General features: G+C 41.3%; 1 protein-coding gene across 5 annotated transcripts; it reads left to right on the top strand.

Annotated features, from left to right (window-relative positions):
- Window positions 1-325: 325 nt before the first annotated feature.
- LOC119012734 (NACHT, LRR and PYD domains-containing protein 3-like) lies at window positions 326-25,608 on the top strand. Of its 5 annotated transcripts, XM_037086819.1 has the most exons (19): window positions 334-516; window positions 3,321-3,468; window positions 3,763-3,891; window positions 4,048-4,164; window positions 4,315-4,431; window positions 4,546-4,683; window positions 5,812-5,940; window positions 6,101-6,217; window positions 6,367-6,480; window positions 6,685-6,738; window positions 6,826-6,993; window positions 7,700-7,763; window positions 7,884-8,112; window positions 14,733-16,530; window positions 17,286-17,459; window positions 17,815-17,988; window positions 18,167-18,334; window positions 23,749-23,795; window positions 24,409-25,608. In XM_037086819.1, the coding sequence occupies exons 2-19, from the start codon at window positions 3,419-3,421 to the stop codon at window positions 24,981-24,983; spliced, it is 4,362 nt and encodes a 1,453-aa protein (XP_036942714.1). In that variant the 5' UTR covers window positions 334-516; window positions 3,321-3,418; the 3' UTR covers window positions 24,984-25,608. The 5 variants fall into 5 exon arrangements, with proteins under 5 accessions (XP_036942719.1, XP_036942716.1, XP_036942714.1 ...); XM_037086821.1 differs by lacking the exons at window positions 23,749-23,795; window positions 24,409-25,608 and adding an exon at window positions 18,469-22,825 and having other exon boundaries at window positions 328-516; XM_037086820.1 differs by lacking the exon at window positions 6,685-6,738.

Raw genomic sequence — 25,608 nt, 5'->3', positions numbered from 1 at the left:
GCATTTGGCTACAATAGTGAGAAATATCTGCTGTTTAACAGGCAGAAACCTCGAGGGGGGCGGCTGCAGCCACAGCAGTAATAACATCTTTCCTAACTAAGACATTAATATTAACAAGACTTTATAATTATAATATTCATGAGGATGTATTTGTTTCACAGATCTCCATCAGCCTGCAGTCATAACCACCTCTTTTTTTTTCCTCATTCCTGTGTTGTAAAATCAAAGGCCAGATAATGATCCGGCCTTTCTGATGATCAGCTTTGTTGTGTCCGTTAATGTTTGACTTTAGGCGTTGCAGGTGGTTCAGTCCAAAGTTCAGAGGAGCTCTGGGATCAGATTTCCTTGACGAACACTTGAGTTTGAAGATGAAGACAGAGAGTTTAGACCGATTGTGACTGTTAAAAAGCTGCTGCTCCCTGTTTGTTCCTTCTCTGCTTGGTTTCCTGGTTGAAGCTGCTCATTAGCGTCACCTTCACACGTCAACTTCACACTGATTCTTCTCTCCATCTGAAGGTAACTGACCGACACTTTCCTTCATGTTCGTGTTGCATTGATCTGATGACAGCAGAGATGCTGCTTGTCCTGATGTGATGTGTTGATCTGTTGACTGCACTGATGAACAAATGAAACTCTGGAAGAAATTTTAAAAACTTCAGATTGAACCTGATAGTGAGTCTCACTGAGTGGACAGAAACATGGAAACACCTCTGTTATGCCATGTGAATGTTGAGTTTAGTCATTTGATTTTTGACTTTGTTCTTTGGTTCAAATGTTTACTGAAGAGCCACAATATTAGAGATACTATGATGTAATCTAATCATAATTCTAAGTTTGTCAAAGGTTTTTTGGAGGCCAGTTTTGTGTTTGTGTCAGTCACAACTGAGACCGGCTGTTAGAGGGTTAAAGTACAAAGACATTAATTTGAACACAGGAGGAGAATATAAAAGTAGTTTACCATTAAAATTAAAGTCTGTCTTAATAGTCATGTAAAACACAAATAACACATTTAATTGAAGTACAGTACTTGAGTAAAGCTACTTACTTACATTCCATCACTGCTAATTTGACCAATAAAAATTATTTTATTGTGTGTTAACGAGCCTGACTGTTCTTTGAGTTATTTTCTCTATATTGAGAGATTTTGCATGAAATTATCTCAATGTTTTCAACGGTTTGTGTGTAAAACTTCAGGACTTGTGTCAGCGTACAACCACTTAGTGTTGATTGTTGACTGTCCACAGTCCAGTGGTGCTGGTTGTAATTAGAAGTTGATAATAAGTCATAAAATGTGTAACAGTACGAGATCTCAACAATCACGGTGTCCAGAAATGCTGTTGGAATCATCTTTTATGATATTCAGTCATTTAGTGCCCGATGGAGGCTGAGCAGTGTGATACCTCAAAAATCAGAAAGTAAACATTAGGTTTCAATTAATTCTGAAATAAAATCATGAAATAACTGAACTAACATCCTCAGGCTGCCCTCTAACTTATCAGTGTAGTGTCAGACCTGGCAAAATGAGGACTCAGATGCAGTCAGCGAACGGGTTTCGACAGGCTTTTATTCTGAAATCACTTGTATCTTCTTCCGAATGAGTGACAAATCAGAAGGCTATGAAACTCTAATCTTGTCTGAACATTCAGATGACAAAACATGAAACAAAAGAAACACAGAACAAGAAACAGAAAATCACTCTCGAAAGAGGAAAAAACTTCTACACTGTTCTGAAAAGGAAATAAACTATGACAAAGAGGGAAAATAACAAAAGGCTATAAAATTATCTACACTACACAGAGCTGCAAACAAACAAAATCAAAGCGCTCCACGAGAAGGGAAAACAAAACACAAAAGAGAAAAAGGCTATCTAGAAAATAAAACAGGTACACAACTGACCAAAAATGTTATCAAAATCGAAATCACTCTTCTTCAGAGGTATACCAGGAAACAGAAAAAACAAGCAAGGCGATACTTATCAAAATTCAAGGCAAACGGTGGCAAGGCTGAGAATGGCTGGAGATTCATGACGAGATGAAATACTCTGGCGACGAGACAGGGGAAGACACAGACAATATATACACCAGAGAAGGGAGCACAGGTGGAAACAATCAGGGACTGACGTCAGACCGGTGACACAAGAGAAAGGGCAAGTGACCTGAAACGAGAGGAGAGTTACTTTTTCAAAATAAAACATGAAATTCACAAGACAAAAAACCCAAGACAGGACGTTCCTCACCGCGGTGTGACATGTAGAAGTTTATCCCACTGTACAAACACATTGTAGCCTTGATAGGAAGGTCGCTGTATACCTAAAGATCATTATTGTCATTCTTAAATATCCATTACTTATTAAATGGTAAGACACAAACTGAGATGAAGTTAACAAAATCACATTATCAGATCAATGAACTTTAATAAAAATATGACATAAAGATTCGATTTCAATATTTTATTTTCAATTTCTTATGTCAGCCGTGTCTTCTTACATTTTGTTTTAAATGACAAAAAAACTCCAGATGTTTGCACTTCAAAATAGGGTTCTGCTAATTGTTCTCTTTTTATGTTACCACTGTTACTGTTTGTAGACATTAGAATATTTTAGATTTCTAATGATATTATTAATCTTTTTTCATCCTCTTGCACTGCTGTGGGCTAAGAGGAACAGCATTTTGTTTTTCTGTCAATGCAGGTACACAGAAATGGCAAGAAATTGAAATATGAATAAAACATTTCAACAGGTTTGACAGCGAGCTGATGTTTTCAGACTACATCTACACTGATGTAGAATAAGAATCACCAGCTGTCTGTGTTGACTCTGGGCTTTCACCATGATGAACTGCATAATCGTAGAATAAAATGTCTTTGGTAGGTGCCAGCAAAGGACTGGCTGGATGGTACACAATAAAGCATGGCTGATCCCAGGCTGAAAGGGCAAAATGAATAGTGTTAAGTGCTTTTTTAGCTGTGAGAGGACAACACGGTAGAGCCAGCACCTTGACTTCACTGGGCAAGTCTGTCTTTCCTGGTGAGTCCGACAATGTTGTGTTCCGTCCTCCACGTTGCTTCACATTTGACTGGGAGCGTTTCAGAAGCTTCATGCCTGCCAGATGTTGTTTGTTTGCTCAGACTGTGTTGTTTTTCATCATTATTCTTTGTTAATTGATAATAATGATTTCACACAATATTCAAGGACGCTTTACACAGTAGAATAAAAGCTACACAATCAGACAAACACATTGAAACAGAACACAGAGAGCTTCTCCTGTGGTCGAGTGAGCTACGTTGTTTTTAATTCATACTGATATATCTGTTTGTGTTAGGTTTAATCCCAGAGCAGAAGCAAACACCAGACTCACCAGGACCTGAACGTGAACCTGGACCTGGACCCACCTGTGTGTCCATCAGGAGGTACTGGTCAATGGACAAAGCTGTTCACTACAAAGATGGACGCTTCTCTGCTGATCAGAGGTGAGAATGTAGAATGTTTGTGTGTTGTCTGGCATTAGGTCGGTGTCACATCTGCAGTTAAAATCCACAAACATCTGGATTGAGAATTTGTAAGAACATTTAGACAGCAGTGATTAATTAACTACTTCAGATTTTTTAAAATCAGGGTTCACAAATCTCTCATCCATCCATCACTGATGCCAGTCTTGGAAATGTGATCTTAACTGACAGTGTTTCCAACTCTAACCACACCAAATTAAGACTTGAGAATTTTCGTTCATTATTGCTCAAACCTCTGTGTGTGTTATTTTGAAGCTCAGAGCAGCAGAGACCAGACTCTGCTGGAACCAGCCAGCTTTCTGTCAAGCATCTCCAGTCAATGTTTGAACATAAGAAGCTCACATACGGACAAATGCCTGCCCATCCAAATGATCCCCAGAACAGGTATGATGCCTTTGTCATGAAGTCACTGATCACTTCACATGCTCAACTCTGTTTTCAACTAAAAAAAACACATTTGCTAAGTTCATCAAAGAAAACACATATTCTACAGGATCACAGTTGTAAAGTTCACTAGTTATATTTTCTGTGTTTCTTCAGGATCCATCAGCAGAGAACAGATTCTCCTGAATCTGGCCCTGTGTCCCTGAAGGGTGACCATGAATTTCCAGACATACCTACTGATCTCAAGCATGGACAACCCTCATCTTATCCAAGGTAAGAATGGACTGTAATATTCATCGCTTTACCAAACACAAGGATGTGATCGCCATTAAACATGAAAGTTTTGTTTTCATCAAACAAAACAGACAATCTTCAGGATCACAGTTGTAAAGTTCATTCCTTTTGTTTTCTGTGTTTCCTCAGGATCCATCAGCAGAGACCAGATTCTCCTGAATCCGGCTTTCTGTCTCTGAAGAGTGACTGCAGGTCTCTGGACAGACCCATTAATTTGAAGCACGGAGAACCCTCATCTTATCCAAGGTAAGAATTAAAATGGTAGAGTTTCTTCTCATCCAATGGCTGTTATGATTAGTCAGATACTCTAAAACCACCACCATGATTCACACTCAAAGCATTGTGTGTGTTGTGATGAAGGTCGGAGCATCAGAGAACAGACTCTGTTAGACCTCGACCTGGACTTAAACCTGAACCCAGCTCTGTGTCTGTCAAGAGTAACCATTCCAGGGCCAGCCCTGTTCACTTCAAAGATGGACATCACTCTTCTGATCATAGGTAGGAATGTACAATCTTTGTGTCAGTGTCTCCTGAGATGAAGTTTGATGCCTTTGTTCAGATTGCTTCACGTTCTTCACTCTTTACTGTTTTTACCTGGGGTCACATTTACAGAACTTTGTACAAACTTTAAAACCACAGTTAAAATCCAAAAACATCTTGAATAAGAATGTATAAGAACATTAAAAAAAGGAGTGTATAATGAACCACTTCAGTTTTTTAAATCAGTCTTCATAAATCTTAGTGTCTATCCATCACTGATGCCAGTCTCAAAATACCTTTCCTCAACCGAGAGCGATTTCAACTGGTGCTACAAAAAAAAAAAAAAAAACTAATTTGAGACTCTGATCAACATTGTCATCAGTAAACGCTATTTCATGTGAGGGACCACAATATGTGTGACCCACCAAGAATATACATGATCATGTAGTTTAAAGTCTCCTCTACTCACCGTGATCAAATGGTAGCCGTTCACAACTGTGTTGAGGATATAGGATGTGCTGTTCATGATGCCAATTTGGGAAGGTTCTTCTTGAAAGTGATCATCTCATTACTGAAGTGGGTTCAGGAGACGTGGATGTCTTACTGAAACATTATTGAAGCTTGATTGAGAACAGGCACAAGCATCTTAAGAGAGGGCAGCATGGAGGTGCAGTGGTCAGTGCTGTTGCCTCACAGCAGGAAGGTCCAGAGTTCACAGGTCCTTTCTGTGCAGAGTTTGCAGGTTCTCCCCATATCTGCGTTGGTTCTCTCCAGGTAGTGCGGCCTCCTCCCATAATCCAAAGACATGCAATTTAGGTTAACCTGTCACTCTAGATTACCTGTCGGTTTGAATGTGACTTTGAATGGTTGTTTGTCCCTATATGTAAGCCCTATGATGACTGGTGTACCCTGCTACATGCCCAATGTCCAATCGGATTAGCTCCAGTCCCCCTGTGACCCTGTAAATGCTAAGCACTTATAGACAATTGATGGAATGACGGATTACAAGTGAGGACAGTGTGAAGTGCCACACCGGGTCTGAAGGCCAGTTCCTGAGCTAAGAGTATTTAAACAGAATTTTCCTTCAGTTTTTCTCCTGACATCATTATTACTCACAGTCAAACCTCTGTGTGTGCTCTGTTGAAGCTCAGAGCAGCAGAGACCAGACTCTGCTGGAACCAGCCAGGTTTACGTCAAGAATCTCCAGTCGTTGTTTGAACATAAGAAGCTCACATATGGACAAATGCCTGCCCATCCTAATGATCCCCAGAACAGGTATGATGCCTTTGTCATGAAGTCACTGATCACTTCACATTCTTCACTCTCTTTTCTCTCATAACATCAACTACAAAACCACATTTAATAATTTCATCCAACAAAACACACAATCTTCAGGATCACTAGTTCACTGGTTGTATTTTCTGTGTTTCTTCAGGATCCATCAGCAGAGAACAGATTCTCCTGAATCCGGCTTCCTGCACCTGAAGAGTGACTGCAGGTCTCTGGACATACCTATTGATTTCAAGCATGGACAACCCTCATCTTATCCAAGGTAAGAATGGACTGTAATATTCATCACTTTACCAAACACAAGGATGCGAGCTCCATTAAACATGAAAGTTTTGTTTTCACCAAACAAAACAGACAATCTTCAGGATCACAGTTGTAAAGTTCATTCCTTTTATTTTCTGTGTTCCTCAGGATCCATCAGAGACCAGATTCTCCTGAATCCGACTTCCTGTCTCTGAAGAGTGACTGCAGGTCTCTGGACATACCTATTGATTTCAAGCATGGACAACCCTCATCTTATCCAAGGTAAGAATGGACTGTAATAGTCATAGCTTCAGCAAACACAAGAATGCTACAACATTAACATTAAATCAACATTAAATGTAAACATTTTCTCACCAGAAATATATCCAGTGAATTATCCTCAGACCTAAAACAGTTAATTACCAAAGTACCAAATTAAAAACAAAAATGTTTCTTATCATCATATGGCTGTTATGTCTTCGTAAGATTCTTTAAAACCACTGTGTGTGGGGAACATGACAGCCAGACACAAGCTCAGAGGTGAGACCACCATTTCTACCTGTCCACCACACAAATTACTCCACTATTATGATTCACACTCCAAGCTCTATGTGTGTTATATTGAAGCTCAGAGCATCAGAGAACAGACTCTGCTAGACCTGGTCCTGGACCTAGACCTAGACCTGGACCTGGACCGGGTCCTGGACCTGAACCCAGCTCTGTGTCTGTCAAGAGTAACCATTCCAGGGCCAGCCCTGTTAACTTCAAAGATGGACATCACTCTTCTGATCAGAGGTAAGAATGTACAATCTTTGTGTCAGTGTCTCCTGAGATGAGGTTCGATGTCCAGATCACTTCACGTTCTTCACACGTTACCACAGTCAAAATCCACAAACATCTTGAGAATGTGTAAGAACATCAACAACTGGACTACATTAATGAACTACTTCAGTTTTTTTTAAATCGGGATTCACAACTCTCAGTATCATTAATGTCAGTCATAGAAAATATGTCCCTGACAGAGATTGATCCCAGCTGTGTTACCACAACAAATACATTTGAAACTGTGATCAATATTGTCATCAATTAGGTATATAAAGCTATTTCATGTGAGGGACTACAATATAGAATATACAGTATTAGTATAGTATATATATATATATACACTGAGCAAGAATATACATGATCATCTACTTTAAAGTCTCCTCTACCCACCATGATCAAATGTGGTCACAACTGTGTTGAGGATACAGGACGTCCTGTTCGTGATGCCAATTTGTGAAGGAATTCTTGAGAACTGTTAAACTCATTATTGAAGAAGGTTTCATGAGACGTGTATGTCTTTACTGAAACAAGCTCGGTCGAGGAGAACAGGCAAAAGCATTTCAAGGGAGAACACTGTGTAGTGCCAGACCTGTTCTGAAGGCCATTTATTTAACCAGAATTCTCCCCTGACATCATTATTAGTCACAGTCAAAGCTCTGTGTATGTTGTTTTGTAGCTCACAGCATCAGCAGAGACCAGACGCTCATGGACCTGAACCTGACCTTGACTCCATATTTAAGGTGAGTGAATGTACACTCAAAGTTACTGCTGATTTTCCAAGAGCCACAGAATAAACACCAAATTACCATTCTGATCCAGTGTCCGTGCCGCAGTCTTTTTAACGTTTTATTCTGTTCCAGCTGCTCGAGGAAAACATTGTCAGTTTCATGAAGAACGAGCTGAAGAAAATCCAAAAAATTCTGAGTCGAGATTATGCAGAATGCTTAGTGAGTCAGAGCGAGGATGAGGATGTGTTGGATGGTGAAGATAAAGAGCCAAAGAGGAGCAGCAGAAAGGCATTACTGGATATCACACTGAACTTCCTGAGGAGGATGGACCAGGAGGAGCTGGCTGACTGTCTGCAGAGCAGTAAGAGGATTTTAACAGAGTTAACATGATGGAGATACTTTAGCGGTTGCGGTACTTTAGCATCAAGTCAAGGTGTCTTTTCATCAGGAAACCGAGGGTTCACAGAGGGTTAAGCAGGGTGGGAATTTCATCATTTTAGGGGCAAGGACATTTGGCCTTCACTTTTTTTTTGTTTTTAGGGGCACCAAGGCCACTGAGTAAAATTTGATGATTTACCTTTCAGATTGATACCATAACATCCTAATTTATAATAAGACATAGATTATGTATTCAAACACTTTGAATACCCATAACATGTTAATTAGAAAACAGTTTTTTTTAAGTAGGGTTAGGGTCAAGTGATTTTGGAGACACTACACTGAATATTAGTGATATAAGTTATTAAATATTTCTCTCAATAGAAATTCCCCAAAATCATGATAAAGCACATTTTTTCCAAACAAACAGTTATGTAACAACCAACAGGAGACCACTGATGTGTGGAGTGATTTTGGTGACACTACGCTGAATAATAGTGAGACTATTGAATATTTTTTGTAGTATCTGTTTTTGGTGTTGCACTTTGTAGACAGAGGCACTGAGTTCATGGTTTCACTCCACCTGCCAAACTGTTTTGGATACTGAGGCTCCATTAAAATCCAGGCAGCCTAAAACTAAATCTGAGCCCTGGCTAAATGACATGACTCATGCTGTCAGACATGAGTGCCGTAGAGCTGAGCGCAAGTGGAAAAAGGACAAACTGCAGGTGTCTCTTCAGATGTTAAGGGACTGCTGGCGTCATTATCAGAAAACTGTAAAGATGCCAAAAGAAAACATTTCTCTGATATTATCCTGTCAAACCGTCACAAGCCTCGTGTTTTGTTTAACACTATTGACTTTCTTCTTTATGCCCCACAGACTGCCTGTATGGAGGCGTCCCCTGCTGTGTGTGAAAACTTCCTTCTCTTTTTTATTGACAAAGTCTCTTTAATTCAGGCTCAAATCTCACCTTTCTGCCCCCAGTCTCTGTCCCCTGCTCTGCAGTCTTTGACCAGTTTGAGCCTGTGACTCTTTCCTTTTTACAGGAGATTGTTGGTCATTCAGTGGTCATCAGGTTCTCCAAATGATGCTGTCCCACCTCGACTATTTAGAGAGGTTTTCCCCACTGTAGGACCATCTGTTATTGCACTAATTAATAGCAGTCTGTCCTCAGGTGTGGTCCCTGAAAATTTTAAACATGCAGTAGTACAACCTCTGATTAAAAAACCTGCTCTAGACCCTGCAGTTCTTGCTAATTTCAGGCCTATCTCCAAACTGCTTTTTCTTTCAAAAATCCTGGAGAAAGTTGTGCACAGTCAATTAATGGCCTTTCTGGAAGAACATAATATCCTAGAGGTTTTCCAATCCAGTTTTAAAACCCTGCACAGCACTGAATCAGCTCTTTTAAGAGTTTTTAATGATATATTTTTAGCTACTGACTCTGATGACTGTGTTATCCTTGTTTTTAGATTTAACTGCTGCATTTGACACAGTGGATCATGAAATATTGATCTCACGCTTGAAGCAGTGGGTGGGCATTAGGGGCATAGCACTGGAGTGGTTCAGGTCATACTTGGCTGATCGAACTTTCTGTGTCAGCCTTGGTGACTCGGTATCTTCCTCTGCTCCTCTCTCATGTGGGGTCCCACAGGGCTCAGTTCTTGGCCTTCTCCTCTTCTTTCTCTATGTGCTCCCACTTGGTTCCATACTTAGGAAGCACAGCATTTCATTTCACTGTTATGCAGACGACAGTCAGATTTATGTGCCTCTTATAAAGAAAGATGAACACTCTGCCAGATGGTTTCTTAAGTGTCTTGACGACATGAAGGGCTAGATGGCTCTGAACTTTTTACATTTTAACGATGAAAAACAGAAGTAATGGTTTTGGTGGCACCACTGGGACCCCCCCCCCCCCCCCCCCCCCCCCCCCCCCCCCCCCCCTGGGCTTAATCTTAACTGCAAGATCAAGGCTATTGTCAAAGCTAGCTTTTTCCATTTGAGGCAGCTGGCCAAAATAAAGCCAATTCTTTCAAGGCAGCACTTTAAGACGGTCATCCACGCCTTTGTAACTACTCAGCGGGATTACTGTAATGCACTGTATGTGGGGGTTAGTGGGTCCTCCATCACCCATCACCAGATGGTACAAAATGCAGCTGCACGCCTTGTAACTGGCACACGTAAATATGAGCACATTTCCCCCATTTTAGCCTCACTGCATTGGCTGCCTATTCAATTTCGGATCCATTTTAAAATTCTTTTATATGCTTTTAAATCCCTGAATGGTCTTGCCCCACCCTACCTCTCTGAGCTTCTACACCCTTATATACCCGCCCACTCTCTCAGGTCAGATGATCAGCTGCTCCCGAGTGTGTCTAAATCAAAGCGGAAGCTCAGAGGGGACTGTGCTTTTGCTGTGCTGGCTCCTAAATTATGGAATGATCTGCCTCTGCCCGTCAAACAGGCCTCTTCGTTTTCGGTTTTTAAATCACTTCTTAAAACCCATCTCTTCTCCATAGTTTTTGACACCTAGTAAGAGGTCGACTTGATCTTGTTGATTTTATTCCTTATTCTGATTACTTTTATTGCGTTTTTTACTCATGTTTTATGCTTTTTAATGTATTGTTGTATTTTGCACCTTACGTGAGCAATTATGTCTTTTTATTTATGATGTCTTATTTATTGTTTCTGTATAGCACTTTGGTCAACTTCGTTTTTTTTTAAATGCTTACCAAATAAAGTTGGATTGAAGTTAGATTGAAGTTGAATAGACAGTCCCTGCGCCTGACCATAGAGACCAATGTTAATGTCCAGCCCGGAGGACCACTAGTTTTGATGAAAATACAGTTGTAGCTCGTTGTCTACCTTACTACAGTAGGAAAGAGTGGTCGTTTGTGTTTTAAGAATGTTTCGCTTATGAGTTATTGATCCGGGAAGTTTGAATCTGTGAATATATTTCTAACTTTACCAAACTAAATTCTACCACATACGTCAGTTACATATCATACTAAAACCGGCTGAGCTCGCTTACACGCCTGTCGTAAGTGTCGTTCTTCAGTTTTGAGATGCTGCTGCTGTTTGAGAGGCTTTCATGTGAGATCATCAATGTGATGATGAGACTCCACCTGCGCAAACTGCGAACTCACTGAAGTTACAGTGTGACTACTATGCACTTGGGTGGCTGTAATTCAAGGTAAGAACACTACATTGACCAGGCCAGGGGCTCAAATGCCACTGTGGCCATACATTTTTTTTTTTTCACGGGGCATCAAGGCCAAAGTGCGGGGCAACGGCGGCCATGGCCACTGTGGCTGCTGGAAAATTCCCACCCTGGGGTTCAGGCAGACCAGCATGAGGTCACTGGAGGCAAAACCAGAAAACACTTGATGTAAAAAGGTGATCTAAAACATTTGATCAGGTTCACCCAAATTAGTGAATAAAGTTATACATTTGGGATTTGTACAGTAATTAGTGAGGCCCAGTATCACATTATGAGATCAAGGAATTTTGTTTCACACACAGTCTTTTCACAGGATTCACATGTAATCCCATAGTTTTCACATGGGCATTTGGATGGTTTTAATATGAGTATTTACATGGTCCTCTTACTTCTTTGAAGTTGTTGACTCAGGGTAAACTAATAACTTTGTGAAGCAAAGTCTTTCATATTTGTGCCTTGTTGTAAATCCAGCCATCCACTTATCAGATTGGGTCATGGAGGCAGCAGTCTTAGTAGAGTATTTCAGACATCCAATGTCAGTGCGTTTACATGCACAGCTTAGTTGGATTACAGCCATAGTTCCACTATGCCACTCGATCAGACAACTGCAATTATCCGAGTATACATGCTGGTGAGAAAACTGGATTATTGGGCCGGAGCATGTCATTCCCCGGTACGCTAGGTGGTGCTGTACCCATTTCAACTAGTGGTAACAGAAACACCTCCGGCTGACCTCTTTACATCACCAGCTGCCTCGGCATTCGAGAAAGATGGCGTACGAAGAGCGAGACGAAGCTACATCTTTGTACACTTCGTATATGGTGTACATGACAATTACACAAACTAGATGCACAATGGTGCTTTTCTTGCGGTGATTTTGGAGGAAAGACGCCACCTCTGCCATCCATCTACTTCCGGCTCACGCCCCGGGGAAAAACCTTGCGCCTGCGCAGAACACAAAATCCGATCCAATCCGCTGGAATATATACATGCAGGAGTAATGCGATTATCAATTGAATAATCTGGGTGCTTTAATTCGACTATGAGAAATCCGATTTGGTCCAATTTTAGTCAGACTAAGGTGTATACATGCATCTTAAAGATCCAATCATAGTCGGACTAACCCAGTAATTCAGTTTTCTTAAGTGTCATGTAAACGCACTGAGTGACTCTACTTCGAGCTCCCCATCAATGTCAAAACACCTCTATAAGGCTGAGCCCAGCCACCCTTTGGAGGATACTTATTTTGGCCACTTGTGTATGCGGTCTTGTTCATTTGGTCAATTTTCCCATCAGAATCAGAATCAGAATCAGAATCAGAAAAAGCTTTATTGCCAAGTACGATGTTACACATACGAGGAATTTGTTGTGGTGATATTGGTGCATGCATCAAATAACTATTAAGTGAAAATATAACAAATTAACAATATAAACTATGTAAAGAATAGAAAATGTAACAAATTAACAATATAAACTATTTTAAAAAGTAGAAAATATAACTATACAATATAAATATATATACACAATCTGTTTTTTGGGTAAAAGGATAAAAGGAGCAGACCGGCTGGCAGTGAACAATTACAAGAATGATGTGCAAATGAAAATGTGCAAATGAACAGGATGTTCAAGCTGAGCGTTAATGTAATGCATAGAGTTATGGTGCTGTCAGTGTGACAGTAGAGTCAGTGGTAGAGGTGGAGTGTGAGGAGTGTCAGGGGGGATTCAGGCCTTGTTGATAAGGCTGACAGCAGACGGGAAGAAACTGTTCTTGTGGCGTGAGGTTTTGGTCCTGATGGACCGCAGCCTCCTGCCAGAGGGGAGTGTCTCAAAGAGTTTGTGACCGGGATGGGAGGGATCAGCAACAATCTTTCCTGCACGCCTCAGGGTCCTGGAGGTGTACAGGTCCTGAAGAGACGGGAGGTTGCAGCCAATCACCTTCTCTGCTGACCGAATGACACGCTGCAGCCTGCCCTTGTCCTTGGCGGTGGCAGCAGCGTACCAGATGGTGATGGAGGAGGTGAGGATGGACTCAATGATGGCTGTGTAGAAGTGCACCATCATTGTCTTCGGCAGACTGAATTTCTGCAGCTGCCACAGGAAGTACATCCTCTGCTGTGCTTTCTTGATGAGGGAGCTAATGTTCAGCTCCCACTTGAGGTCCTGGGAGATGATTGTTCCCAGGAAGCGGAAAGACTCCACAGTGTCAATAGTGGAGTCACAGAGGGTGATGGGGGCAGGTGAGGCTGAGTTCTTCCTGTAGTCCACAACCATCTCCACTGTCTTTAGAGCATTGAGCTCTAGGCTGTTCTGGTTACACCAGGTCACCAGGTGGTCAACCTCCCACCTGTAGGCGGACTCGTCACCATCAGAGATGAGTCCGATGAGGGTGGTGTCGTCCGCAAACTTCAGGAGCTTGACGGACTGGTGACTGGAGGTGCAGCTGTTGGTGTACAGGGAGAAGAGCAGAGGAGAAAGAACACAGCCCTGGGGGGATCCGGTACTGATAGTCTGTGCATCGGAGATGTGTTTTCCCAGCTTTACACACTGTTTCCTGTCAGACAGGAAGTCAGTAATCCACCTGCAGGTGGAGTCAGGCACGTTCAGCTGGGAGAGCTTCTCCTGTAGCAGAGCTGGGATGATGGTGTTGAAAGCAGAGCTGAAATCCACAAACAGGATCCTGGCGTAGGTTCCTGTAGAGTCCAGGTGCTGGAGGATATAGTGGAGGGCCAGGTTGACAGCATCGTCTACAGACCTGTTGGCTCTGTAGGCAAACTGCAGGGGGTCCAGGAGAGGGTCGGTGATGTCCTTGAGGTGAGAGAGCACAAGGCGCTCAAAGGACTTCATGACCACAGAGGTCAGGGCGACGGGTCTGAAGTCGTTAAGTCCGGTGGTCCTTGGCTTCTTGGGGACAGGGATGATGGTTGAGGTCTTGAAGCAGGCTGGCACGTGACAGGTCTCCAGTGAGGTGTTAAAAATGTCTGTGAACACTGGGGACAGCTGGTCAGCACAGTGCTTCAGGGAGGATGGGGAGACCGAATCCGGTCCAGCAGCTTTCCACTCGTGCAAAAGACCAGCTTGCTATGGGCAGGAGCTCACCCACAACTGGGTTTAACATGGGTATTTACATGGTCCCCTGACCACTATGAAGTTGGTGACTTTATTAAATTTGTGCTTGGTTATACATTTGGAAAACTGATTTTATGTTTAGAGTACATGCCTCCTTAAAGGCATAACAAGTCAGCTTCACACATCACTACAACATTATACAAGGAACCAGTGGGGGAACACCACTGATTTGTTCTCTGATGGAGCAGATTGCTATTCTAAATGTCTGCATCGAAAGCATTTACTTAATAATTCAATTTTTTGTTTGTTCATTCTTCAGGAACTATTGCTCCAGTGTGTCGACGTAAACTAAAATCTAAACTCAAGAAGAAGTTTCAGTGTCTGTTTGATGGAACCGCTAGAGAAAGAAACCCAACCGTTCTGAATCAAATCTTCACAGAGCTGTACATCACAGAGGGAGCAACTGCACAGGTCAATAATGAACATGAGGTCCTACAGATTGAAACAGCATCCAGGAAACCAGACAGACAAGCAATTAAATGTGAAGACATCTTTAAAGCCTCACCTGGAAGAGATGAACCAATCAGAACAGTGATGACTAAGGGAGTGGCTGGCATCGGGAAAACAGTCTTAACACAGAAGTTCACTCTGGACTGGGCTGAAGACAAAGACAACCAGGACATACAGTTCACATTTCCATTCACTTTCAGAGAGCTGAATGTGCTGAAAGAGAAAAAGTTCAGCTTGGTGGAACTTGTTCATCACTTCTTCACTGAAACCAAAGAAGCAGGAATCTGCAGGTTTGAAGAGTTCCAGGTTGTGTTCATCTTTGACGGTCTGGATGAGTGTCGACTTCCTCTGGACTTCCACAACACTGAGATCCTGACTGATGTTAGAGAGTCCACCTCAGTGGATGTGCTGCTGATAAACCTCATCAGGGGGAAACTGCTTCCCTCTGCTCGCCTCTGGATAACCACACGACCTGCAGCAGCCAATCAGATCCCTCCTGAGTGTGTTGACATTGTGACAAAGGTCAGAGGGTTCACTAACCCACAGAAGGGGAAGTACTTCAAGAATAGATTCAGAGACAGAAAAGAGACAAGCAGAGTCATCTCCCATATCAAGACATCACGAAGCCTCTGCATAGTGTGCCACATCCCGGTCTTCTGCTGGATCACTGCTACAGTTCTGGAGGACATGTTTAAAACCAGAGAGGGAGGAGATCTGCCCAAGACCCTGACTCAGATGTACATCCACTTCCTGGTGATTCAGTTAAAACTGAAGAACATCAGGTACGATGGAGGAGCTGAGACAGAGCCAATCTGGAAAAAAAAGAACAAGAATATGATTAAGTCTCTGGGAAAACTGGCTTTTGATCAGCTGCAGAAAGGAAACCTGATCTTCTATGAATCAGACCTGACAGAGTGTGGCATCGACATCATAGCAGCCTCAGTGTACTCAGGAGTGTTCACACAGATCTTCAAAGAGGAGAGTGGACTGTACCAAGACAAGGTGTTCTGCTTCGTCCATCTGAGTGTTCAGGAGTTTCTCGCTGCTCTTCATGTCCATCTGACTTTCATCAACTCTGGAGTCAATCTACTGAAAGAGGAACAAACATCACCCAGGCAGCCTAAAGCCTTCAAAGACCAACCAAAGCTGAAACTTTTCTACCAGAGTGCTGTGGACAAGGCCTTACAGAGTCCAAATGGACACTTGGACTTGTTCCTCCGCTTCCTACTGGGTCTTTCACTGCAGACCAGTCAAAATCTCCTACGAGGTCTGCTGATACAGAAAGGAAGTATCTCACAAACCATCCAGGAAACAGTTGACTACATCAAGAAGAAGATCAGTGAGAATCAGTCTCCAGAGAGAAGCATCAATCTGTTCCACTGTCTGAATGAACTGAACGATTGTTCTCTAGTGGAGGAGATCCAACAGTCCCTGAGTTCAGGAAGTCTCTCCACAGATAAACTGTCTCCTGCTCAGTGGTCAGCTCTGGTCTTCATCTTACTGTCATCAGAGAAAGATCTGGAGGTGTTTGACCTGAAGAAATACTCTGCATCAGAGGAAGCTCTTCTGAGGCTGCTGCCAGTGGTCAAAGCCTCCAACAAAGCTCAGTAGGTGGATGTAAGAGTAATTTTGTATATGCATGACAAATAATCTGCGTCAACATTTTAAAGACTGAAGTTAATAGCATTGATCATCTTGTAACAATGCACCAGCAGTCCTCGATGGCAGTGGCCCCCTAACAAGAGAAAGCACCACGCAACACTCCAAAAGCTGCTCAAGAGTGGTCTGATGATTGTCACAAATAAATCAAGGCATCAACTTAACCACCAAATATTCAGATCACAAACCAGCTGACCATCCATGTTATGGGCTGACACAGTTCTGATCCATTGAGGTCTGTGTGCTTCACACTTGGCTCTGAGCCATCGAGTCATGAACACAGGACCTCTGGGTGTGTCCTTTGGTGTCCAGCACCAGGGCATTTGTGCAAGTTTCTTTATTTTTTGTCATTTGTGAGGAAGGGCCTACATGGATTGAACTAATCCCAGCAGATGTTCCATAAATGTCTGAACATTTGAGATTTGGGGAAATAAAATTTAAAAATTTGAAGGCCAGGTTGATGCCTTGAGCTATTTGTCAGGTTCGTTGGGCTATTCATGAGCAGGTTTTGCAGTGTGTCAGGTTGCAATATTCTGTTGGGGCACCACTGCCATCAGAGAGTGCTATTGCCATATAGGACTGAGGTTTCCCAACAGAACATTGCATTGTTACAATATTGTGAATTTCACATATCAGCCATTTTTTTTGTTGTGACTGATCAGTGCAAAACATTAGTTTGTGTTCATTTTTAAACCCTCCCTAGGCTTACCTATTGTAACCTCTCAGAGAGAAGCTGTAGAGCTCTGTCTTCAGTTCTCACCTCCCGGTCCTCTAATCTGAGAGAACTGGACCTGAGTCACAATGACCTGCGGGATTCAGGAGTGAAGCTTCTGTCTTCTGCACTTGAGAGTCCACACTGTAAACTCGAAACTCTCAGGTCAGTATGAAGCTGATAATGATGTGGCACAATAGCTTTGCAATTTTTTTTTCATCAGGTAATGTTTCAAATTACATGAAAATGTAGATCTACTCTTATATCTACCTATTTTTACTGTCTTTTTGTTACAGTGCACAAAGAATAAATTATAATCTGATTAAAGTTTAGGATCAGTGGTTTCATTATGTAAATTTTGTTAAGGGTGACTGACAAACACAACTATGCAATGAAGCAATTAGTAAAGTAGGTAATCATTAAGCAGAGGAAATAGAGGAGGTTACTTAATTCAAAACATGGCTTCCAGTCACATCTAATTGTAAAACCAATGTTAACAAATTTGTACATTCCTTTAAAGGCTGACTGACTGTTATCTGTCAGAGAGATGCTGTGAAGCGCTGTCCTCAGTTCTCAGCTCCCAGTCCTCTAGTCTGAGAGAGCTGGAGCTGACAAACAACAACCTGCAAGATTCGGGAGTGAAACTGCTGACATCTGGACTAAAGAGTCCACGTTGCAAACTGGAAACTCTCGGGTCAGGATTAACCTCTTTTTAATTTTTTTCATAAAAATAAAAAACTTGTAAAAACAGTGACCTATAAAGTTCTGCTCATCCAGCTGTATGTTCATATTTGTGAAGAAGTTCAACATCTGATTTTCCTGCTGACATGATTTTCTCAATCACTTCGATTGTGACATTGTCCTAATTCCAGACTGTCAGGCTGTCTAGTCACATGGGAAGGCTGTGCTTACATGGCCTCAGCTCTGAGCTCCAACCCCTCCCATCTGAAAGAGCTAGACCTGACCTACAACCACCCAGGAGACTCAGCAGTGAACATCTTGTCTGCTGGACACCCACAGTGGAGACTGCAGATTCTCAGGTATGGATAAACAACTTCCGTTTCATGCTCTTCCTCTTTGGTCCATCATCACGAAACTCTTTGTGAATGGAAACATCCGTTCATCAGAAACAACAAAATCTTGAGAGTAAACATTCTCACTTTAACCCTGATAGCAACATAGCACCATCCATGCATCTCCTCCCATTTATCTGGAGTCTGGTCTCATTGGCAACAGTTCTGGAGGATGTGTTGAAAACCAGAGAGGGAGGAGAGCTGCCCAAGATGCTGACTCAGATGTCCCTCCACTTCCTTGTGGTTTTGTTGAAACTGAAGAATATCAGGTATGATGGAGGAGCTGAAACAGATCCAGTCCGGAATATAAAGAACTAGAGGATAATTGAATATCTTGGAAAACTGACTTTTGAGCAGCTGCAGAAAGGAAACCTGATCTGATGTGAATCAGACCTGACAGGGTGTGGCATCGATATCAGAGCAGCCTCAGTGTACTCAGGAGTGTTCGCACAGATCTTTAAAGAGGAGAGAGGACTGTACCAGGACACGGTGTTCTGCTTTGTCCATCTGAGTGTTCAGGAGTTTCTGGCTGCTATTCATGTCCATCTGACATTCATCAACTCTGGAGTCAATCTGCTGGCAGAAGGATTAATAACACCCAAGAAGCCTGAAGTCTTCAAAGACCAACCAAGACTGAAACATCTCTCTCAGAGTGCCATGGATGAGGCCTTACAGTGTCCAAATGGACTCCTGGACTTGTTCCTCCACTTCCTCCTGGGTCTCTCAGTGCAGACTAATCAGAATCTCCTCTGAGGTCTGCTGACACAGACAAGAAGTAGTTCATAAACCAACCAGAAACAACAGGTGGCAACAGGTTAAGTGTGTATTTCAAATGTCCATCTACCCAGCAACTTTTTTCAGCTCCTCCTGGGGGATCCTGAATCATTTCAAGGCCAGATGAGACATAATCCCTCCAGCAAATTCAGGATTTGCAACGCCTGGACCATCTCAGCTGGCTTCCTTCTCCACTAATGAGCAACGGCTCTTCGCCAACCTCCCTCTGCATGTCCAAACTCTTCTCCCTATCTCATAGGACAAGCCCGCCACCGTAAAGAGGGAACTCATTTTATCCTCTTTTATCCACAATGGTCACTATGCAGAGCTCATGGTCATAGGTAAGGTTTTATCGCAACTGCAGAGATACAATGTTGACATTCCCAAACCAGACACTCCCTTCATCACACCTGCATCTTGAGATCCTGATTCAGATCATGAATACCACAAGCAGGATTAGAGACGTTTCTTCTGCTGCGTTCAGTAAACACGACTGGATATTTTTTTGACATTGTGCCAAGTATGTCACTGTTCCACATCCAGGATGGAATCTGCATTGTTCTTCCTGAATCTGAGGTTTGACAAACATTCAGAGCCTCTTCCAGTACCCTAAGAAAATGTCACAGAGGCTGAGCAGTGTAACGCCCTGATAATTGGAGAATACCCACTGGTTCCCCTTATTGAAAAAAACCCTGGTCTACCATTCCAAAGGTACTGTCACAAACTTTCAAGCAACACTGAAAACACGTCAACCAAGACAACCCAACAATGTCAAATGAGTGCTAGGTGGCAGATGAAGGTCCTGGGCTGGATCTGGCCATCCTGACCAGGGCATGTGAGCGGAGCGGAGTGCGTAGCGAGCGGGGAGCGGAGCGTGCGAAATATAGTCGGAGCGCAGAACGGGTTTTAATCCAAAGGCCAGAGTGATGGTTCTGTTTCGCTCCAGTTCCGTTCCGATACCGCTGGCAGTACAAGGCCATCCACTGGCTCAAACATGGTCATAGGGTCAAAACTGTAGCTTCTCAGCATCTCACAATACAGATCTGTATTAAAAAGAAAAAAGATGTCATTTTCAGATGTTTATATAGAACTCTGGGTTCTGATATAGATAATTTCAAGGAATGGATAGAAAGCATGGTAATAAAAATGGGTAATAAAAATATCTTCATTTGTGGGGATTATAATATCGATATACTAAACCCCAACAATCAGAAAAGTATTGAAGATTTTTTAAACTCAATGCAAAGTTTGAGTCTCTTCCCTACTATCACTAGACCCAGCAGAACAACGTCTCATACTGCAACTCTGATTGATAACATATTTACCAATGTAATAGAAAATAAGACAATAAGTGGGTTATTAATTAGTGATATCACTGACCACCTTCCAGTATTCACAGTATATGACAATAATTATAATAGAATTGAAATAGAGGAACATAAACAATATAGACGAATCAGAACAGAGGAGACAATAGCTACTCTAAAACACGAATTAATGGCAAAGGACTGGGATGCAATATATAATGAAACAGATGTAAATAATGCATACAACAAATTATTGATTACATTCACTTCATTATATGATAAGCATTGTCCCGTTAAGAGATATAATAAAAAAAAACTAGCACATAAAAGCAATCCATGGTTAACTAAAGGTTTAAGAAATGCATGTAAAAAGAAAAATTTACTCTACAGGAATTTCATAACACAAAGAACAAAAGAGACAGAAGATAATATAAAAGATATAAGAATAAGTTAACTAATATTATAAGATTAAGCAAAAAAGAATACTATAAAAAGAAATTAGAAGATAACAGAAACAATATGAAAGGGATATGGAACATGCTAAACAACATTATTAGAGATGGTGCTAAACAAAACAAACTGCCTAAATATTTTGTTATAAATAATAATGAAAATTATAAATTGGATGAAGTGGCAAATAGTTTTAATCAGTTCTTTGTAGATGTTGGTCCTGAGCTAGCGAAAAACATCCCAAGTCCAGGGCCAGATGGAGACTACATGGATAAATTAATAATAAGGAATCCCCACTCAATGTTCCTGAAAGCGACAGAGGAAAATGAAATTATCAACATAGTAAAAAAAGTGTAAAAATAAAACATCTACAGATTATAATGACATTGATATGTCATTAATTAAACAGGTCATTGAAGGGGTATCAAAGCCATTAGCACACATCTGCAATCTGTCTTTTCAAACTGGAACATTTCCTAACCAGATGAAAATTGCTAAAGTCATTCCGATATATAAAACTGGGAGCAAACACAACTTTACAAACTACAGACCTGTCTCAATACTGCCACAGCTCTCAAAAATCTTGGAAAAGCTTTTTAACAATAGAATGGATGCATTTTTGGAAAAATACAAATTATTTTCAGAGAGTCAGTATGGGTTTAGGGTTAACAGATCAACATCACAGGCAAAAAAAAAGCGTTTGATACAATTAATCATAACATACTATTCAACAAACTGGAAAAATATGGGATAAGCGGACTGGTGTTAGACTGGATCAAGAGTTATTTGAAAGGAAGGCAACAGTTTGTGAAGTTGGGTAATCACTGCTCGGGATATTTGGACATTGCTTGTGGGGTGCCCCAGGGGTCAGTGTTGGGCCCCAAATTGTTTATCCTGTATACCAATGATATGTGTAAAGTATCTAGGTGGTTAACATTGGTCAATTTCGCGGATGACACAAATATTTTTGGCTCAGGAGAAAACATTAAACAAATGGAAACAGTTATAGACGAGGAAATGAAAAAACTAAAGACATGGTTTGACTGGAATAAATTATCATTAAATGTAAGTAAGACTAAGTTCATGTTGTTTGGCAAAAGCACAAGGAACACAAAAGTGCGAACAGAATTAGATGGGGTTGAAATTGAAAGGGTGCATGAACACAGATTTCTTGGGGTTATAACAGATGACAGACTGAGTTGGAAACCACACATCAAACAAGTTCAGTCCAAAGTTTCAAGAAGCATTGCAGTCATACACAAAGCAAAACAATTACTGGATCATAATTCTCTTCGCACACTGTACTGTTCACTGGTCTTGCCATATATGCATTACTGCTCTGAGGTCTGGGGAAACACTTACAAAACTTCATTACGGTCACTTACTATCCTGCAGAAAAGAGCAATAAGGACTATTCATAAGGTCAGCTACTTGGAACATACAAATCCACTTTTTATACAATCAAAACTACTGAAATTCACTGACATTGTGTCTTACCAAACAGCAGTTATCATGTATAAGGCAAAAAACAGACAATTACCAGAAAATATCCAAAATTTATTTAGAAATCGGGAGGGAGGTTATCAATTAAGAGGGGAACATAACTTCAAAAGAATAAACAGACGAACAACCTTGAAAAGTTTCTGCATATCTATTGCTGGTGTCAAGCTATGGAACAACAAGTGAGGAACTCAAGCAAAGTCCAAATATCAACCAGTTCAAGAAAATGTATAAACACATGTTATTTACCGGGTATAATGGATAATGGTCATTAATGAGTATTGGTGATTATCATTTATTAATTGATGTGGCATGGTGGTGAAAGGTAAAGAATGTGGATGTGTGTGTGTGTGTTTTTGTGTGTGTGTGTGTGTGTGTGTGTGTGTGTGTGTGTATGTGTGTGTGGGTGTATATGTGCGTATGTAGATATTTGTATGGGTATGTATATGTATGTATGTAGGTATGTATGTATGTATGTATGTATGTATATATATATATATATATATATATATATATATATATATATATATATATATATATATATGTATTAATTTCATTTAGACAAAGGGGTGAGAGCTAACAAGCTATGCTTCTTCTCACTCCTTTTCGCATATGTCATTTATTTTACTTTTTATCGTATTATTTTGCTTCCTCAAAATCTTCATTTCCATATGATGTTGTGCAAATAATTTGTTAAACTGCAATCAGGAAGCCATGTTCTATTTGCATATTCAAAATAAAAAATAAAATAAAAAAAAACAAAAAAAAAACAGACAGAACACAGAAAGAGGATGAGGTGACAGCCCAAAACAATCTACTTTTCTTTACAAGCTGAAAAGGGTTTCAGTCGACAGGCTCTCTCCATCAACAAAGCCACTGCACGTCAGCTTAGGCCACATCGGGCAGTGTGTCCCAGGCTAAGTCGGTGGAAAACGGCAGGAATTGCTGCCTCTTTTACATTTGAGCGAGTGTGGAGCGATTTCACCGGAGCTGAATGAAATTTTAGGTGAGCGGAGAGCGCTCTTTGAGCAGAGCCGTCTGGTATAACTTTGAGTGATGGAGCAAAGCAGCGAACACCTACGTAAGCAGGGAGCGGAAATTCTCGCCGTTCAGCTCCGCTCACATGCTCTGATCCTGACCTCCTGTTTCACAGACAGGTTTGAGATATGCGGACACTGCGGAGCATTGCAAGTGAAATATCTGAACAACTATGATGAATGATGGAGACAGCTGACACAAATGCATTTGAGTCTGTTTCTGTCACACTGACAAACTGAGGAACACTGCTCCATGGTGAACTGCAGTTTGGAACATGTTGGATAGAAAATCATTCTGTGTTTCTTCCTCCAGGTTGGACCATGGTGGAGAGCAGAGGTTAAAACCTGGTCTGAAGAAGTGTGAGTGTGGATTAAGTTTGGCTAATGATGGCAAATAGCAAATAGTTTCTCTGCCAATGCTATATTGATAAATGTAATATTATTTATTTAGTTTATGTTAATGTTATTTATAAATGCTGTTCCACCATCAAGGGGCTGTGACTCCAACAATGCGATCACCACTGACTTAGGGCTGTGCTAAATAGCCTTAAAAATGTATTGTGGTGTTTTTTGGCCATATGGCAACACAATATATATCTTGATGTTTTGAAATCTCCTCTAAATCAGCTCGATATAGATATTGAGACAATATTGTTGGGATGATTATAAAGTGGTGTAGTCCTAAAACACAGAAATCCGATAGCATGTTAGCACGTTCGGCTCCCTCGTCTCAAAGTCTGAGCTTTTTAAAATTTGTTTTCAGTTAAATGCCTGAAATAAGGTGTGTGCTCACCACAGGCTGAAGATATTTACAAGTTTTGTTCTATGACATAAAATACTAACAACAAACATGAATCCTGCACAGTACAACTTTAAAGATAGTAAAAACAACTTAACGGTAAAGAAAGAATCAAACCCTCAGATGTGTCTGATGATAACCTGCTGCTGTGTTGTGTCTTTTTCTCTCCATCAGATTTCTGTGAACTCACACCAGATCCAAAAACAGTGAGCAGAAACCTCAAACTGTCTGACAACAACAGGAAGATGACACACGTAGAGGAGTATCAACCACACCCTAATCATCCAGACAGATTTGACTCCTGGGTTCAGCTGCTGTGTAGAACTGGTCTGACTGGTCGCTGTTACTGGCAGGTCGAGTGGAGAGGATGGGTTTACATATCAGTGGCTTACAGAGGAATTGGCAGGAAAGGGAACTTTGACGACAGCAGGTTTGGGAGAAATGATCAGTCCTGGAGTCTGAAGTGCTCTGATGATGCTGGTTACTCCGTCTGGCACAATAACAGAAAGACAGTCCTTCCTCACTCCTCCTCCTCCTCCTCCTCCTCCTCTGGTAGAGTAGCAGTGTATGTGGACTGTCCTGCTGGCACTCTGTCCTTCTACAGAGTCTCTTCTGACTCACTGATCCACCTCCACACCTTCAACACCACATTCACTGAACCTCTTTATCCTGGGTTTGGGTTTCTGTCTCCTGGTTCTTTAGTGTCTCTGTGTTCTGACTCTGTGATTAAAGCCGAGTCAGACTGCTGACTGAAGACTGATGACATCACTCTCCACTCTGCACGATCAGACGACACAGAATGAATGATAGAATTTCAGATGTCAGAAGTATTTGACAGTCAAACCTGTAGCTGTCCCATTCATTTCAATAGAGTCAAAATTTAAACACACCAACTTCTTGAATGATTTTGAAGTGTCTCAGGTCCTAGTGAGGAGACAGATTTTACTGTGGGAAAAGACTTTGACACAACACCAGAGTGCGTCTGTCAGTGGATGTCCATCTGTGTACTCTCAGCTTCTTTCACTCTTTACCTTCTTCACTCCTCCATCAGAGGGTACCAGTCCGCACAAGGATGGTGTCATTTCTCTACAGACTGTACAGTGTTTACTCCACAATGACACATTTAACGCTTTCGTTCTGTTTGACAGGGAATGCTGATTTAAGTGTTCAGTCAGTTTCAGTGGGTCATTGTCTGAAAGACATTCGATCCCTGTTTGTATTTTCATCAATACTCATGTGATTCTTGTCAAAGTCTCGGCTTTATGAACTGTTATGTAATCTAAACTGTTTCTTACAGGGATAGTTTGTGTTTTTTGAAGTGGAGTCATATAAAGTACATATCTATAGTCGATCTGTTTCCTACCATAATCAGCG

This window comes from Acanthopagrus latus, chromosome 22 (genome assembly GCF_904848185.1).
Source record: "Acanthopagrus latus isolate v.2019 chromosome 22, fAcaLat1.1, whole genome shotgun sequence".
Classification (NCBI taxonomy): domain Eukaryota; kingdom Metazoa; phylum Chordata; class Actinopteri; order Spariformes; family Sparidae; genus Acanthopagrus; species Acanthopagrus latus.
This window is presented reverse-complemented; position numbering and strand designations above follow the sequence as displayed.